General features: G+C 35.4%; 1 protein-coding gene and 1 long non-coding RNA gene across 2 annotated transcripts; both read left to right on the top strand.

Annotated features, from left to right (window-relative positions):
• The first annotated feature begins 1,952 nt into the window (after positions 1–1,952).
• Positions 1,953–13,896, top strand: DDIAS (DNA damage induced apoptosis suppressor). Its single transcript, XM_006186709.2, is given in 5 exon segments — positions 1,953–2,241; positions 7,581–7,742; positions 8,723–8,741; positions 8,743–8,841; positions 10,055–13,896. Coding segments are annotated over 5 exon segments (3,012 nt in total). The 5' UTR covers positions 1,953–2,128; the 3' UTR covers positions 12,674–13,896.
• On the top strand, positions 3,618–7,535 carry LOC116666402. The gene is made up of 3 exons (XR_004323227.1): positions 3,618–3,630; positions 3,702–3,705; positions 6,053–7,535. It is a non-coding gene; the product is annotated as an uncharacterized LOC116666402 (long non-coding RNA).
• Positions 13,897–15,323: the final 1,427 nt, after the last annotated feature.

Consider the following 15,323-nt stretch of genomic DNA (forward strand, 5'->3'; position numbering starts at 1 on the left):
CAGCTACACAATAAATAATTGATAAATAAGTAAATATATTGAACTTTTTAAATTGGAATATGGTTTGCTGACTATGATGGGATGAAAGAAATATAATGCTATATCACCATCCTTCCCAATAAAATCAAACAGGAAAGATAAATTGCAATAGATACCATATGTAAAATTGTTCCTAAGTCTATGATCATGTTTTTCTAACTTTAGTATTTACTCATCCCTGATGGTTCATTCAGTTATCCATCAAACATGAATTTACCCTACTGCAAGTCAGGCAGTGGAGAGAGAGAGAGAAAGAAGAAAACAAACTAGATGACAAGTATAAGGAAATACTATGAATACAGCACAGGGAATAACTAAGTGACTGCCTGAAAGGACCTTATTGCATTTTTGCCCACCAGTCAATGAATGGAAAGTCTTTTTGCTTGAGTTTACACAATGAAACACAAATAGTAAAAAATATTTTAATGACTTTTTTCATTTCAGTTCTCAAATTTACCATGAAGTTATAGTTTTCTAAACATACTTATTTCTCCACTAGAGGGCAATAAACCATTAAATAATGACAATTTAACCACCCTTCCTTTAAAAATACAGTAATTAGTGCTTGTACAATTAATTTAGAAATTAATTCCCAAATATTTCTGCTTATACAAGTTTTTCATTTATTGGTGACTTGTTAGGCCAGGTCCTCATCTTCATGAAAATTTAGACTAATGGTTGTAGAACCAAGAAAAATAAGTAAGTATATATCATCCAATATATACATTTTCATGATTGCATGTATCACAAGGATGATTAATACCAAAAAGGAATAAATGGGTGATGTCATAGAAACTAAGAGGAAGGAGATATCTACTTGAGATAAAAAGGGGCTCTCTGAGGAGTAAAGATTGAAGGATGAAAATAAGCCAGCTATTTGAAGAACTAAGAGTAGAAAGAGCATTCTAGACAAAGGGAACAGTAAGTACAGAAGCTTGAGAAGAGGAAATATTTGGTGTGTTCGAGGAGCAGAAAGAAGGCTAGCATGATTTGAAATGCAGTGATTAAGGGGGTGAGTGGTACAAGGTGAGATCAAGGAGGTGGGCAGGATGAGCTAGGGCCTTGCAGGCATTGTCCTTGCAGGCATTGTCAGGAATTGAGGATTCATTCTAAACAGCAGGATTTTTTTTTTTTTTTCGGTTTCTAATTACTCTTTTTTTTTAATTATCTATCTCTTGAAGTTATTTGTCTATCGTATATAGTACTATATAATATATTGTATATATATTCTATATAAATGTACTACTATACCTAAAAGATTCTTTTATGATTTTTAAACTGATGACTTCCACTTTGTCAAAATTTACTGATGCCAGTCTCAGAAACAGTTTCACCCATTTTCAGAAATTGAAAGCTTTTGCCATGTGTTTACAGATGAAAATTTGTTGAAAAAGCTTTATCTTGAACATGTACAGAGACTTATTTCAGACCATTTATATTATGCTATAAATAAGCTAATCAATTTTTAAATTTTGATAAACCAACATTTGAATTTTTAAAAAGAAATTATGAAAGAGGAGAACATTGCTATTTTATTGTTTTTACTTCTCTGATATGTTTTATACAAGGCTCATAAAGCTCTTTGAACTCTCCTTTGACCATGCAGCATTCTTTTTGGTTTGCACATTCTAAATTGCCTTTTTCCCCTCATCTAGCTGTATAAAAGTGTACACACTGAAATAAAGTGATTTTTTCAGCTAAAAAGAACTGTTTTCCCACCAGTTTAGATTTGATACAACAGTCGTGTAAATTCATTTACATTCCTACTTATTAATGGTAGAAACAAGTTCTATATGGCTTATAAAGATATTGAAAGAAGCTAAATGATAGCTTTTATGAATTACAGGGCTGGAGCATTTATTCAGAAATAGCATATTTGAGCTACTCTGTTTTAAATCTTATTTTCTTAATTAATTAAGCAGAAAAAGAGAATTAGTTTTTCAGTACACTGACATTTAATGCAAAAAAAAATCTATCAGCTTTGCAGTGAAGGTTAAGTGTTTTCCTAGGAAATGAATTATGCACATACAATTAAAGATCTGCCATTCATCCCATGGCTGTTTTGTTTCTCAGGCCACAGTAAGAACACATGAATAGAAGAAGAAAATTTCTTCTCGCCTCAGTTCTTGCTCTCCAGAATTCGAGTTTTATATATCCTTCATGTCAAAGGTGCTTTTCTCGGATAATCCTGATCTCCAAAAGGTAAAGATAAAGTCTGTAAATGTGAGAGAGGAAATACAAGTGTATGTTGTAGATTTCCCATGGCTCAAAGGCAAATAAGGATTAAATTCTTACCAGGACATAAGATTCTTTGAGGTTCTTCTGTAAATCCTAGAATAGAATTGGCTGGTAATCCTCTATTACTAGAGGGAAGTTTCAGATTATCTCCAAATCTTTGCTAAGTACCTGCTTCAGAGAAGAAAAATAATTTCTCAGAGGAAATCACGAACCTAATACAAAAACTTAGCCTCCTTCTGGGATATCCCTGGAAATAGTATAGGGTTTTTTTGTTTGTTCATTGTTTATTTTTGCATAATCTCCAGGGTGGTTTTTTTTTTTAACAAATAAACTGGAGAATAGGGACTGTTGTTGTAATCTCCGTCTCCTTCAGCAGCTGGGGAAGTGCTCGGCACATGATACTTGATTACGGTGCTCAGATTCAGGCCACTTACTTCAGGCTGAGAACCTCAGTTTCTTCTCTGATCTTCATAGAGTGCAAGTGAGAGGTAGGGTTGGAGTTCCTTAAGAACACATTCTCTCTGCCTGGAGGAGAGGAGAAGACTATCTACCTAGTAAGTACCTGGTAGTATATAAGCAAGAACAGTAGGCCAGCAATGATTCTTAACTAGTCTTTTTGTCTCATTAGAATCACATGGGGAGGAACTGGCAGCTCTAACGCACATCTGGACTCAAAGTCATCCTTCCATTAATTATTATTATTACTTTATTAAGCTGTTCTTTCAAGTACTCATTATCAACTCTGAGAGAAAGAACCTATTTGTATTATTCATCACTAAATCCTTAGCGTTCAATCTATAGTTTAGTTCATAGAAAATACGCAATAAATGTTTGTTCAGTGAATGAATAAATGACAGTATGATAGTGTCTAGGTTGTCTTAGATCTGGACGTAGGTTCACCCATTTTTTAGATTTCTACCTATTTCCTGAAAAAAACTAAAACCCTAGGACTGTTTCCCTTTGATCAGGGCCTATTCTTAGAAGCAGTGTGGTATAATAGAATAGTTTCAAACTTTGGAGACTGCAACAAGGTTGCAGATAGGCTCTGACACTTGATAATTGTATGATCTTGGGATATAATAGCATTTATCCTGGTAATTAAAAAGCACAGTTCCCTGGAGCCAGACTGCCTGAGTACAAATCTCAACCCTGCTACTTAAAAGCTCTGTAGCCTTGGGCAAGTCACTTAAATTATCTGGATCTCAAAATGGAGAAAGTAATAATACCTGTTTCATAGGGCTGTTGTAAGGATCAAATGAATTAATAAATGCTTAAATGCTTCAAATATTATGTGATATGTAATCAATAATATACAGATGTGAAATTTTTTTAAAACCGAGTTTTTTCCCCCAAGTCATTTCTTTTTAAAGATAATCTACAACAAAAATTTAGGTTGAACAATACTTCCATTTTTACCTCTTTAGACTGGTAATAACAATAGATAACATTAATGAATGTTTACTATATGCTAGGCATGATGCTAGGAGCTTTTAAACATTATATCTTTTGATACAACAGCCCTGTGAGGTGATGCTACTGTTAATGCTAACTTTCAGAGGAGAAAATTAAAGCTTAGAAAGATTAAAGAACTTACCCCAAATCACACAACCAACTAGATAGTGGCAGAAACATACTCAAGCCTAAACAAAGCTGTCTACCTTCCTAATCACTGTTACCTCCTAATGAGTAGTGAAATTTGTATCCAGTGAACACCTACCCCTCTTTCTCTCCCAGCATTTAAGATGCCCCAGGAAAAGTGAGCTCTAATTGCTCCATTGAGGCACATATAATCCACAGCACTTGGCCCTTGCCTATGGAAACATAGTCCCCAGAAATATAGCCTGTCCTCTATAGATATTACATTGATGGTGCTATAAAAAGTCTTATTCCCATAATTTCAGGTGCTTATCTTTTCTACTGTTATTTCTGCTTTCCTTTTCCCTTACCTGGAGTCTGTTGTAAGCCAGCACAGGAAATGGAAATTCCTTACTGCTGCAGCATGGCAAGTTTATGACAGACATTTCATACTCTAGATTTTAGAGACAATGAAGAGCAAAAAGACTGCTCCTTAAAGTTTGTCATTGAACCCCAAATCCTTAGAGACAACAACCTCCAAGATTAGAGCAGTCAGTGGTGGTTTTCAAATTATGTTCTGCAGCGCTTTAGGGCTGTATGCTTCTAGGATGTAAGATTAAAGACGTAATAGTGGATTGTAAGGCTTTAGAGTTCCCACTTTAGTTTCAACAAGAGCTCTAGTCTCAGCCTTGTATTAGGGTTCCAAGTTAGATTCCATTTCAAAAAGGATTCCATGACATAGATGAAGATACAGATAAAGACATTTTTTATGTCTTTCTCAAAGGGTTTCAAGGCCAAGAAAACACTAAGAATTACTAATCTCATCAATTTTTCTACTTTGGGGCTAAATATAAATACACTAACATAGAAAAATGAATGAAATTTGGTGTTTTAACTGGTATCAAACAAAAAACTAGCAAATTACCAGTATTATTTCAGATAGATCCTTTCAAAGGCTTCTTGGGGGCCAAAACTTTTCATAATAATTCTAAGGCATTATTTGCCTTTCAATCTCATTCTCTTAAAAGTGCATAGTAGAGTTTTCCAGAGACTCCATGACATGTGATATCACAACAGATTGAGCAGAGAAGGAGGTATGAGAATACAACTGTCTTTATTAAGCCAGACATTAAAGAGGTTTGCAAAATACAAAACAATGCCATTCTCTTCTCACTAATTTATTTTGGAACACATAGTTATTTTTCATAAAAATATGTTCTTTTTGTTACCTATGCAATGGATTTTTTTGAGGAATAAATAAGTATTTTTTAGAATTCTCAATTTTCTCACTTTTATTTACTTTCTCATATTCAGTTGGAAATATAGACAGATATTACCCACATAAACAAAAGCTCTTTGGTAGTCTCATTAATTTTTAGGAATATAAAGGGTCCTGAGACCAAAAATGTTTGAAAATTAGATTCCATAACAAATAACATTTTGGAAATTGGGTTGCCTCTAGAAGTTAAATCAGGCGACTATTATTTGAATGTGTTGTCTCTACCCTTGCTTCTCAAAGTGTTCTGAGGAACAGCTGCATTGGTGTCACCCTGGGAGCTTATTAGAAATGCAGGATCTTGGGCCTTGTCTCAGATTTACTGACTCAGAATCTTCATTTTAACAAGATTCTTAGGTGTTTGGTATGCATATTAAAGTTTGAAAAAGCTGTGATCTATATTACTCCAGTACTAACAATTACTTATTTCAGTCCAGACTTATTCCCTACAGGATTAAAGGAAACTGCATAAATAAATATTTTCATTTTATATGTAATATAAAAGTATATATAATTTAGTGGGTATATGCATTAATACTAATAGACCTAGCCTTTGTTAGGCTATCATTGATACTCTGTTTGCAAGATAGTTCATTACTAACCATTCCATTCTTATAGTTACCGTACAGGAAAGAACTCCAAGCTGGGAATCCAAAGCCTTGTATTTGGTCATAAAATTCACCAACTTTGTCACGTCAGGCAAAAATTTACCCCAATTCCCCCAGTTTGTGTGTGGGAGTAAATGCTCTGTTTACCTATCAGAATGAAATAATGTATATTGAAAACATTTATAAATGTAAAATACAGATGCATATTAATTCTAGAATTTGCTGGGAATTTTACATTAGACATGAATACATTATTAATATGTAATCTTTAAAGACATTCTAATATATATTCAAAACAGTTAGTTCATTTTATGAGAGCTTGGTACTAATGAGGTTCTATCCCTGATGAGTCAATTACCTTCACTTTATTCTATGTCTGGACTGTAGCACAAACTACAGCAGATTTGGTTAGGAGTATATGAATGGATTGGCACAGATCCAACCTCAGTGTGGGGGAAAAAAGTAATAATTAGCACAGATGTAATGATGATGAGTCAATAACTTTCTTTTTGTTGTTGTTGTTTGTGGTTTTTTGGAGGGGAGGGGGTAATTAGGTTTATTTATTTATTTTTAATGGAGGTACTGAGGATTGAACCCATGACCTCATGCATGCTAAGCATGCTTTCTACCACTGAGCTACACCCTCCCCCAGGAATCAGCAACTTCTTACAGGAAGGATTAACCTCTGTTCAAAATAATCACCTTGTGAGCTGTGGAATTTAGGCTCCCCCTAGTGGCATATATGGCAGCAACCAAATTTATACAACTATGTTCAACATTATTTTCTATTTGCATTTTGCCATTCATTTTTAAGCCAGATCATTAGCGACATGAAGAAACATAGGATTAACCATTACCATAAGATATTTTAAGGGGTCAGTTTGCTAAATTAAGAATGTGAAAGATGGAGATCAGAGTTCTATATTGCAAATAACTAGAAAAGAGGGAAACATAAGTAAAAGTGACAGTAACCCTCACAATATTTAGTATAATTATGAGGGAGAAGCAGACTAAACATTAATTTGGCAAGATCTGTACTAGATCCTTTCTTTACTTACCTTTCTTATACTTCGTCTCACTTTATCCTTCTTCAACCCTGGATTTCACCGATGAGGGAGTCTAGGTTTAAGGGATTTGGTATCTATCCCAAGGCCAGACAGCTAGTACATAACAGTGATATTACACTTGACACATAGTAGTTTTTGATAGGAAAGCCTTTGGCCATAATTGCATAATTGCCTTACAAGCAAGTGAAACAAGATGTTTTATGCCTAATTTTTGTAATCTAATAAATTTTTAGTATATTTCAATGAATTAAAGAAAGTAAGGTTATTCTTTTAATAGTCAGAAAAATATCACTAGGTACCTTGTATATAAATATTTATTAAACATTTCAAGATTATTCATTATTCCCTTAATAGGCATTATTCTCTTAACAGAAAACAGACATTAAATTTCAGGTCTTCTGTTGGTGTGGCACTCCCTTTATTATATTATTTTGCCCCCACCCCCAACCTCAGACTATAATATGCCTCAGTTTGTTAATGATGATTTAGCTACCCAGTAACAACCAACCAGCTAACCTCCTTCTTCTCTCTCCCTCTCCTCCCCACCTTCAGTTTCTATCAGTTTGGTGCTACTTTATTTAAATCAGTAAAATTAACTGTTATGGACAGAGAAAATTCAAAAGTGGTTGATCTGAAATCATTTAAAAAGAATGTAAATTGTATAGGTACATTTGTATACAAAATATTATTTTTGAATTTTACTTTTCCAGATTTGTTTTACATCATATAAAAAAAATTAGTGACTATCTCTATGATTTTTTTCTTCCCTTTTTCCAGGTCTAATTGTCCAAAATGTGGCTCTACTGGTGAAGCTGAAAATGCTAGTTACAGATATAAACTTTCCTTAAAAGTTGCAGAGTCAAACAAATTGTTTGGTATTACTGTATTTGGAAGCTGCTTAGATGCATTTTTTGGTCTTACAGCCACTGGTTTGCACAGGTAAGAATATTTAAAGCATTCTTTTTCCTAGCTACTCCTTTAGTACATCAATAGAATTTGAAGATAATGTGTTTTTAAGGTAATACACATTTAGTAAAAAGATGATCACTCAACCTCGTATTGTTGGTTCCTTTAAAATATAATCAAGAGTTGAAGTGAAAGATGTTTATTTCCTCAATACATATTGTTAAACCATGCTCCTTTTAGTTAGGCCAACTAAGCTATAATTAGAGTATTAAATTACAAAACTCTAATCCAAGTTATAGAAATACAGACTAAGAAAATAAAATTGTTTCAAACTGAAAGATTATTCAAATTGAGGTTAGCATTCAAGTGGCTAAGATCTCTTGCAGTGGAAGAAGCTATTTGAAGGAATATTTACATTATCAGAATTTGAATTTTTTTCATTTATTTAATTTGCATTGCAACTTCATCTGCATAGCTTGACCTGTTAAGATGTTGTCCTGAGAATGTAAGGATATATATATATATATATATATATATATATATATATAAGCAGTTGAATCTTTTTTTTCCCCTTCAATCTTCTACCCTTCTCCCCTAATCACTTAACTAAGGAAATCTCTGTCTTCTTGTTGTTGAGAGCAAACTGATTTGATGAAAAAGAGCCCAGGGACCACAGCCAGGATTGCCAGGGAGAAGGAAAGACTTCCCTCTGCTTTGAGGAGAAGGGTGCTAAAGATCCCACCACTACTCCCACTGCCACTTTTAGAATAACTGCTGCCTAATTACTAGGCAGGCATCTACTTTAATCACACTTGATCAATTATTTTTGTCTTTCTAGGCTATAAGAACCTAGAGGGAACAAAATGACTAGCTCTTAAAGTCATTTTTTCCCCCTATATGTAAACTCATAGGGTTCATGCTGCATTTTCAAACCAATTGTATCGTCTGACTTCATGGCAAGTTAAAATTTCAAAGCTTATCTCTTCACATTTTTAATTTTCTTTTCAATCAAGGTATATTCAGGATCCTAATGAAATTCCCTGAAACACTGGACAGTGATACAACTCAGAACCTATTAACTAAAGCAGTTGAAACTTGCTTTGTTGGACAAAGCTTCATTTTTGGAGTGACGGTAATTGAGACTAGCATTCTTTTTAGTATTATGCTAACATTTCCATTGTAATGAGATGGTTTGAATTTTCTAAATAGTTTTTAGGAGTCATAAATGTGAGGGCCTGTAGAAGCACTTTTAAGCTATGTAAAAATAGGCTTTAGGTGATTTGTTAAAACACCATGGTGACAACTTCCTCTTTCAAAAGTTAGAAGAACCCAGTTCAAATGCTTTCAGAGCTTTAAAAATCTAAATTTAGTATAAATTCAGAAGTGTTAGATGTTTTGATATTTGGTATCTATTGTATCCTCTAAATTCGGTTCAGATTCTGTAGCAAAACTTTCATTAACTCTGGCTTTTTAATTCTCTCATCTATAAAAGGAGGGAACTAACATTGAAGGCAAAGCAACTGAGTATTGATAACTCTACAAATAGATTGGGAAGGATCATCTTAAATAATTACCAAAGTAACTGTAGGAAAAGTCTAAAAAATGTGCTGACTCTGAAGGAGTCATCATTTTCTGTCCTCTTGTATGCTAAAGGGAACAAATGAAAATTTTGTCTACATTGGAATCAGTGTTTTAAAAAGGGGAATAGAGCACTCCACAACTGAACAGTGAGAAAAACCCAAAGGGAAAGTGAAACCAGGAGCTACAGAAGTTTTCTTTGTTACAATCTTAGATGGCTCTTTTTCTTTTCTTCTTTTTTTTTTTTTAAAGAAATGAGAGCATTTCCTTAAATACTCAAAGTTTATGGAAGCTAATGAGGATGTAATGGTAGCTACCATTTATTGAGCATCTACTATATTTGCTAAGCACTATAGTTTTTTGTGTTGTTATTGCTAATACAATAATCCTACACATTTATCCCTATTTTATAAATGAGAAAACTAATTACTTGTTCAAAGCCCCAACACTGGGAAATGTTAGAACCAGGATTTGAAGGCAAGTCTCTTTACTACAAGGTTTACTTCCCTATAATTTCAGTTCCTCTAGTGTTATAGGCTACTCTGCCTCTACTGGAATCAGAATTTTAAAAGGGGAAGAGAGCCCTCCACAACTGAATAGTGAGAAAAGCCCAAAGGGTAGGCTACTCTGCCTGCAATACGAGAGGAAATGAAATTATGGGAGTGGGGTTATAATTGCATCTGTTTTAACCTTTTAAACCCTGTTTCACATTTGAGTCAAAGGAAGAAAATTTTATTCTCATTTACATTTATTTACTTCTTTCATAGAATTTTGAAAACCAATATGGACAAGGTTCAGGTTCCAATAACTTCTTACAGCAGTGCTCAGACCTCAAGAAAGAAGTTAAAGCGCTTATAGCTTGCCAGATTGTTCTACCAGACCCAGGTGTTGTAGGCTTCACTGTCATTGACTATTTCCATCAGCTTTTGCAGCTTTCTGATGTCAGGAAACTTCGTTGTGGTTCCCGGGCACCTAGCAGCCGCTTCCTTGCTTTAGAACACTCAAGTAGTGATTTCAGCAGCATATGTGGCCCTGACAGCAGCTCTTGTTGTTTTGAGTCCCATGGCAGAGAGAATTTTTCAGGATTCAGGCAGCCATCACTTGAACTCATTTCCACTGATTCACAACTAACAGATGATGATTTTTCAGCTTCAGAACAAAGCAAGGCCATTGGTACTCTTTCCCAGAACAGAAAGTGCATCTCCTTTACAGAGGCCACTGGTTCCAACACCTGCCATGATACCACTCATATTTCGTGGAACTTTGTTTCATATATGGATAAAAAGAGTACAGCACAAAAGTTGTGTGAAGAACCTGGCTTACAAGCTAATCAGCCAAGAGCAGTTCATAGCAATCATCATGAAATTAGAGTCCCTGGCTCTAATTTATTCCCTTTGAAAGTGGAAAAGCCCCTTGAGCCAACTAATACAAAATCCTTTCACAGTACAGTGGAAATTAAAAATAGGTATTCCCAGTGTGAACTAAAATATCGCCAGTATCATGATGTAGATACCCTCCGTGGCCTTCAGGAGAGATCTGTGTGTTGTCCACCTCCATCACTCAGATTTGAAGAGATAGCTGGTGGTTCCCAGGACTGTGAACCTGAGATTTGGGATGATCTGCCATTCTCTGAAAGCCTAAACGAATTTCTAGCAGCTTTCGAAAATGAGATTTCTCTAACTCACACAGATGTCAGTAGCAGGAAATGTCATCTAGATAATGATGTTGGTAAATTACCTGTAGACCACAGCAGGTTATCAGTAACTCCCAAGAGAACTACTAGCATACTGAATATGCCACCCATAGCCTTAAGATCACCACAAGTGACAGCCAAAGCAAACACCAGCAAAGATAACTTCCTTTCCAACTGTGAAGCGAATCTAAGTCCTAGTGTTCGTAAGGAGTCACATCCAGAGAACACCGCAGAGGCTATCTCTATAAGTAGTAGTGGAAGAGACACATCTGAAAATTTTCTACCAAATGTTTATCTGTCAGCTCTGTTTCCATCTTCAAAAGGCTCAGGCACAACAAGTACTCTCAAGTCTACTGAAATTACATCACATAGGGCTGAAGTTTCACTTACATGCAGTGCTTCAGAGAGTGACCATTCTTGTCTCAAAGGCAAATATTTTAATGGATGTGGAGAAAAATCGCTTTCAGAAATGAGTGAAAAGTTGACAACTTTGCATTCTAGGAGATATAATGATGTTTCCAGCCTTCACACCTTAGAAAATAAACAGTACTCTAGGTTGCCAAAGAACCAGGGTGACAGTTTTCCAATTTGCAGGAAACTCACATATCCTTTAGAAGCTCCCTGCAGTAGTCCAAATAGAAGTACGAATACACTGAAAGAAATGCATTATGAACACACCAGTAATAACTTAACACAGAACTGTTCTACTGGTCATGAAGGTGGCTACAACGCTTCTGCTGATCTCTTTGATGATAGTGCTAAAGAAATGGACATTGCAACAGAAATGACCAAAAAGTCACAGGATATTTTGTTACAGTGGGGAAAGCCTTTGGCAGAAAGTCGTCAGACAGAATCTGATTTTTCATTGAGATCCCTTTCTGAAAACTCTAGCCAGTCTTCACAAAAATTATCCTTGCAAAGCACATCTGCTTCTCTGTATCCAAGAACACGTTCCTCTTCACCTCATTTTCAGTCAGATTTGGAGTATGACTTTGAAGATAGCCAAGATTTTGTTCCATGTTCACAGTCAACTCCAGTTGCACGATTCCACCAAACTAGGATTCACGACGGGATGAAAGGAGCTTTCAAAAAATTTCCTGCGTTTTATTCAGATCTTGATGTTAACTATAAAAAAACAAGGCTTTCCTCTGAAAATGACACACAGCAAGCCACCCCTACCTGTCCAAAAAATATAAAGACACCCAGCCAGAAATCCAGAAGTCCTACTATATCTGGTATGACACAACCAGCGATTTTCAACAGCTGTCCTGTTGCTGAATGCCCTGAAAGTGATGTTGATGAATGGGTCCCTCCTACCACACAAAAAGTATTTCTTTCAGAAATGCATGGATTCCAGGCCATGGGTCTAAGGAAATTTCCTGCTGCTTATAATTCTCCTGATCAAAAAGAATTACCAAGAAAAAAACGGAAATATGTCAAACAAAGAACTAATAAATGTTTAATTAAGAAGGAGTTAAATTTAAAGAATATGCTTACAGCAGCAGTTACAAATCAGAAAACTCCTGAATATAACAGAACAAGGTCAGGCTGGATTTTCAAAGAGTCAGTGTTGGGACTTGGTTCTTGTTCAGAAGTCAAATGTTGCCTTCCACTTTCAGAAAACTGGCCACCTTCCATGCCTGACACTAAAAGTGCTTGGTCTCCTGAATTGTTTTCACAAAATGTCACCTGAACCCAATTACTGGACTTTCAAAGGTAAGTCTGTTTGGAAACTCTTACCTCCATTGGCATGGAAAGCATTCTTACCATTTTGACCACTTGAAGAGAAGCAAAGAGAAAAGAGGTGCTGTTTTGCCTTTTAAATGGTGGGAAGCCATTGTTTTTCCCAGTGTTTTATCCAGAATACTCTGATTTCAGATAATTTTGCACTTTATCTTATATTGTTGATTGTACTTAAGCAATATTGTTAATTTTGCTTGTTACAAGTATTTGTTGAAATCACACGTACATTCAGAAATAAAGGCATTGCAAACCAAAACTTAGTCTTTCTTAATTGTTCAGCTTAGATCAGAAAATGCCTGCCATGTATTAAGCCAACTACTGTGCTGAGTTCGTGATACAAAGCTGCAAGTTCACTGATCTCAAAAGATTTTAGTCTACTGGGTACAACAGAAATAGAATAGACACTTTCAATACAATGCAGTAAATGTAATGATTGAGGTTTTTCATGGATATTACATTTATGTTGCTCCGGAGTGTGATAGGGAATCAGTTAACCCAGCACCATCTATGGGCTGGGAATAAGAAGAAAGGTCAATAAAAACTCACTATTTAGAGTGAAATGTGAAACTCACTTTTTATTAAGTACTCATTGAATGGTTACTATATGCCAGGCACTGTGCTAAGTGCTTGGAATTCAAAAATGAAAGTCAAGCCCCTTACCTCAAGAAACTGAAGGTCTAAAGGATAGACAATTAGTATCCAGTAATTTCTATGATAGGGAGATAAGCTTGAAGGACTAATAAGGAGCAAAAATGAGGACTGTTTTCTAGACATTCAAGTCCTTTGCAGCACCTCAGCTCTTTTATGTACCTCTGGTCATTCCTCACAGCAACTATTCCAAATCTTCACTACGCCTCCCAACCTACACTGCGCTCCTTGCCTCCTACGTCATGATCACCTGGTATTACCTTCACCTTCCCACACCCATACCTACTGACTTATCTCTGCTCACCCACAGCTCTTTCCTCTAATCTCAGAAAATGATGCACACCTCCTATTTAGTGCTAATCTTTTAGGGCTGTTGCTCTGTTACACCCATCTTTACCTTCTCACTCTACTGGCTCTCCCCCTCCCCCACTTCTTATTTAGAAAATTTGCAAACACAAAAAAGCTGAACGATGACACAATGATATAGCATCTATACACGCCACCTAGATTCCATCATTTTTAACATTTTGCCTTTTATGTATGGGTGTATTTACTTCCAGTGTGTCTGTAAATGTATCTATGGTTGCTTTTGCTGAACCTTTTGAAGGTAAAATAAGGACTTTTTCTTCTGCATAACTACAATATTATTATCATACTAAAGAAAAACAATGGTAACTCTACAATATTATCTAATGTTTAGCCCATTTTTAAGTTTTTCTACTTGTCCTTAAGTTGTCTTGTAATTGTTGATGTTTAATCAAAATTTTATTATTAAGATGACTCCATGTGTTTAGTTATGTCTCTTGTCTCTTTTTCCAGAATTTCACCTCTTATTTCCCACTGCATTGGCTTTATGAAAAAATCAGACCATTGTTTTGTAGAGTGTCCCATTCTAGATTTTTGTGTTTGCTTCTTTATAGTATCACTACCTTGTCTCTCTATCCCCCAGTATTTCCTGTAAAGTCTAAAGGCTTGATTAGGTTCAGGGTTTGGGCAGAGATACTTCATGGGTTTATGTTGTACACTTCCTATTATATCACATTAGGAGACACAATGTCCGGTTGTCCACTTTTAATGATGCTAAATGAGATTGCTTAGTTAAGATGTTGCTCACCAGATCTCTCCATTGTAAAGGTACTCTTTTTTTACTTTTTAAGAGTAAAGAGTCAGTATTATCCTTGCCTACCAGTGGTGTTGAGTGCATTTCCTTTTCCTGCTCCCTATCACTATGTACTTAAAAATTTTTGTTTTCTCAATGATTTACAGTCATTTGCACTCATTATTCTTGCTGGTACTCTATGTAATACTTCTTGCTATGTCACTACTAACCACAGTTGTTTATCGCCAGGCTCCAACAAAAAATAGTCACTGTCAACTTTCACACCACTCACTATTCAACCTACTGCAGTCTGTTCTCTCTCCCCCACTTCCAGTGGCTATGGTATCAGTAGATTTTTAACCCTCAAATCCAATGGATTTATCATTCCTTATTTTATTTTATTTGACCTCTTTGCACTTCCTCTATTTCCAACATACCCACTCATGGTTTCTGGTTTCTCATAGTCTCTGATCAGGTATGCCTGCAGGGCAATTTTTTTTTTCAGGGCCCTACATAAACAATTTGATTCTAAAATATTTTACAGAAGTCATGGTCCCATGTAAGGTAGAGTGGTTTGTCAATGAAGATTTAGAATAATGGATAAGGAAAAGGTGTGTGTTTATTGCCCAGTCAGTGCATGTGAAGATCTTTATAGTATACCAGCAGCCTCTCTTTCTCAGGCCAAGAAAATAGTCTCTTCATGTTCTTTGTTGCCAAATGTGCTGTTCCTTGCTGTTTCCTATCTCCCACTGTGATAAAAGAGTTGTAATGCAGTTTCTATTGTATGGAACTATATAGATCTTGCCTCTACAGTTACCTAATATTTAATGCTGGTTACATCTTTACCCATGAT

The sequence above is a fragment of the Camelus ferus genome, chromosome 10 (genome assembly GCF_009834535.1).
Source record: "Camelus ferus isolate YT-003-E chromosome 10, BCGSAC_Cfer_1.0, whole genome shotgun sequence".
Lineage (NCBI taxonomy): Eukaryota > Metazoa > Chordata > Mammalia > Artiodactyla > Camelidae > Camelus > Camelus ferus.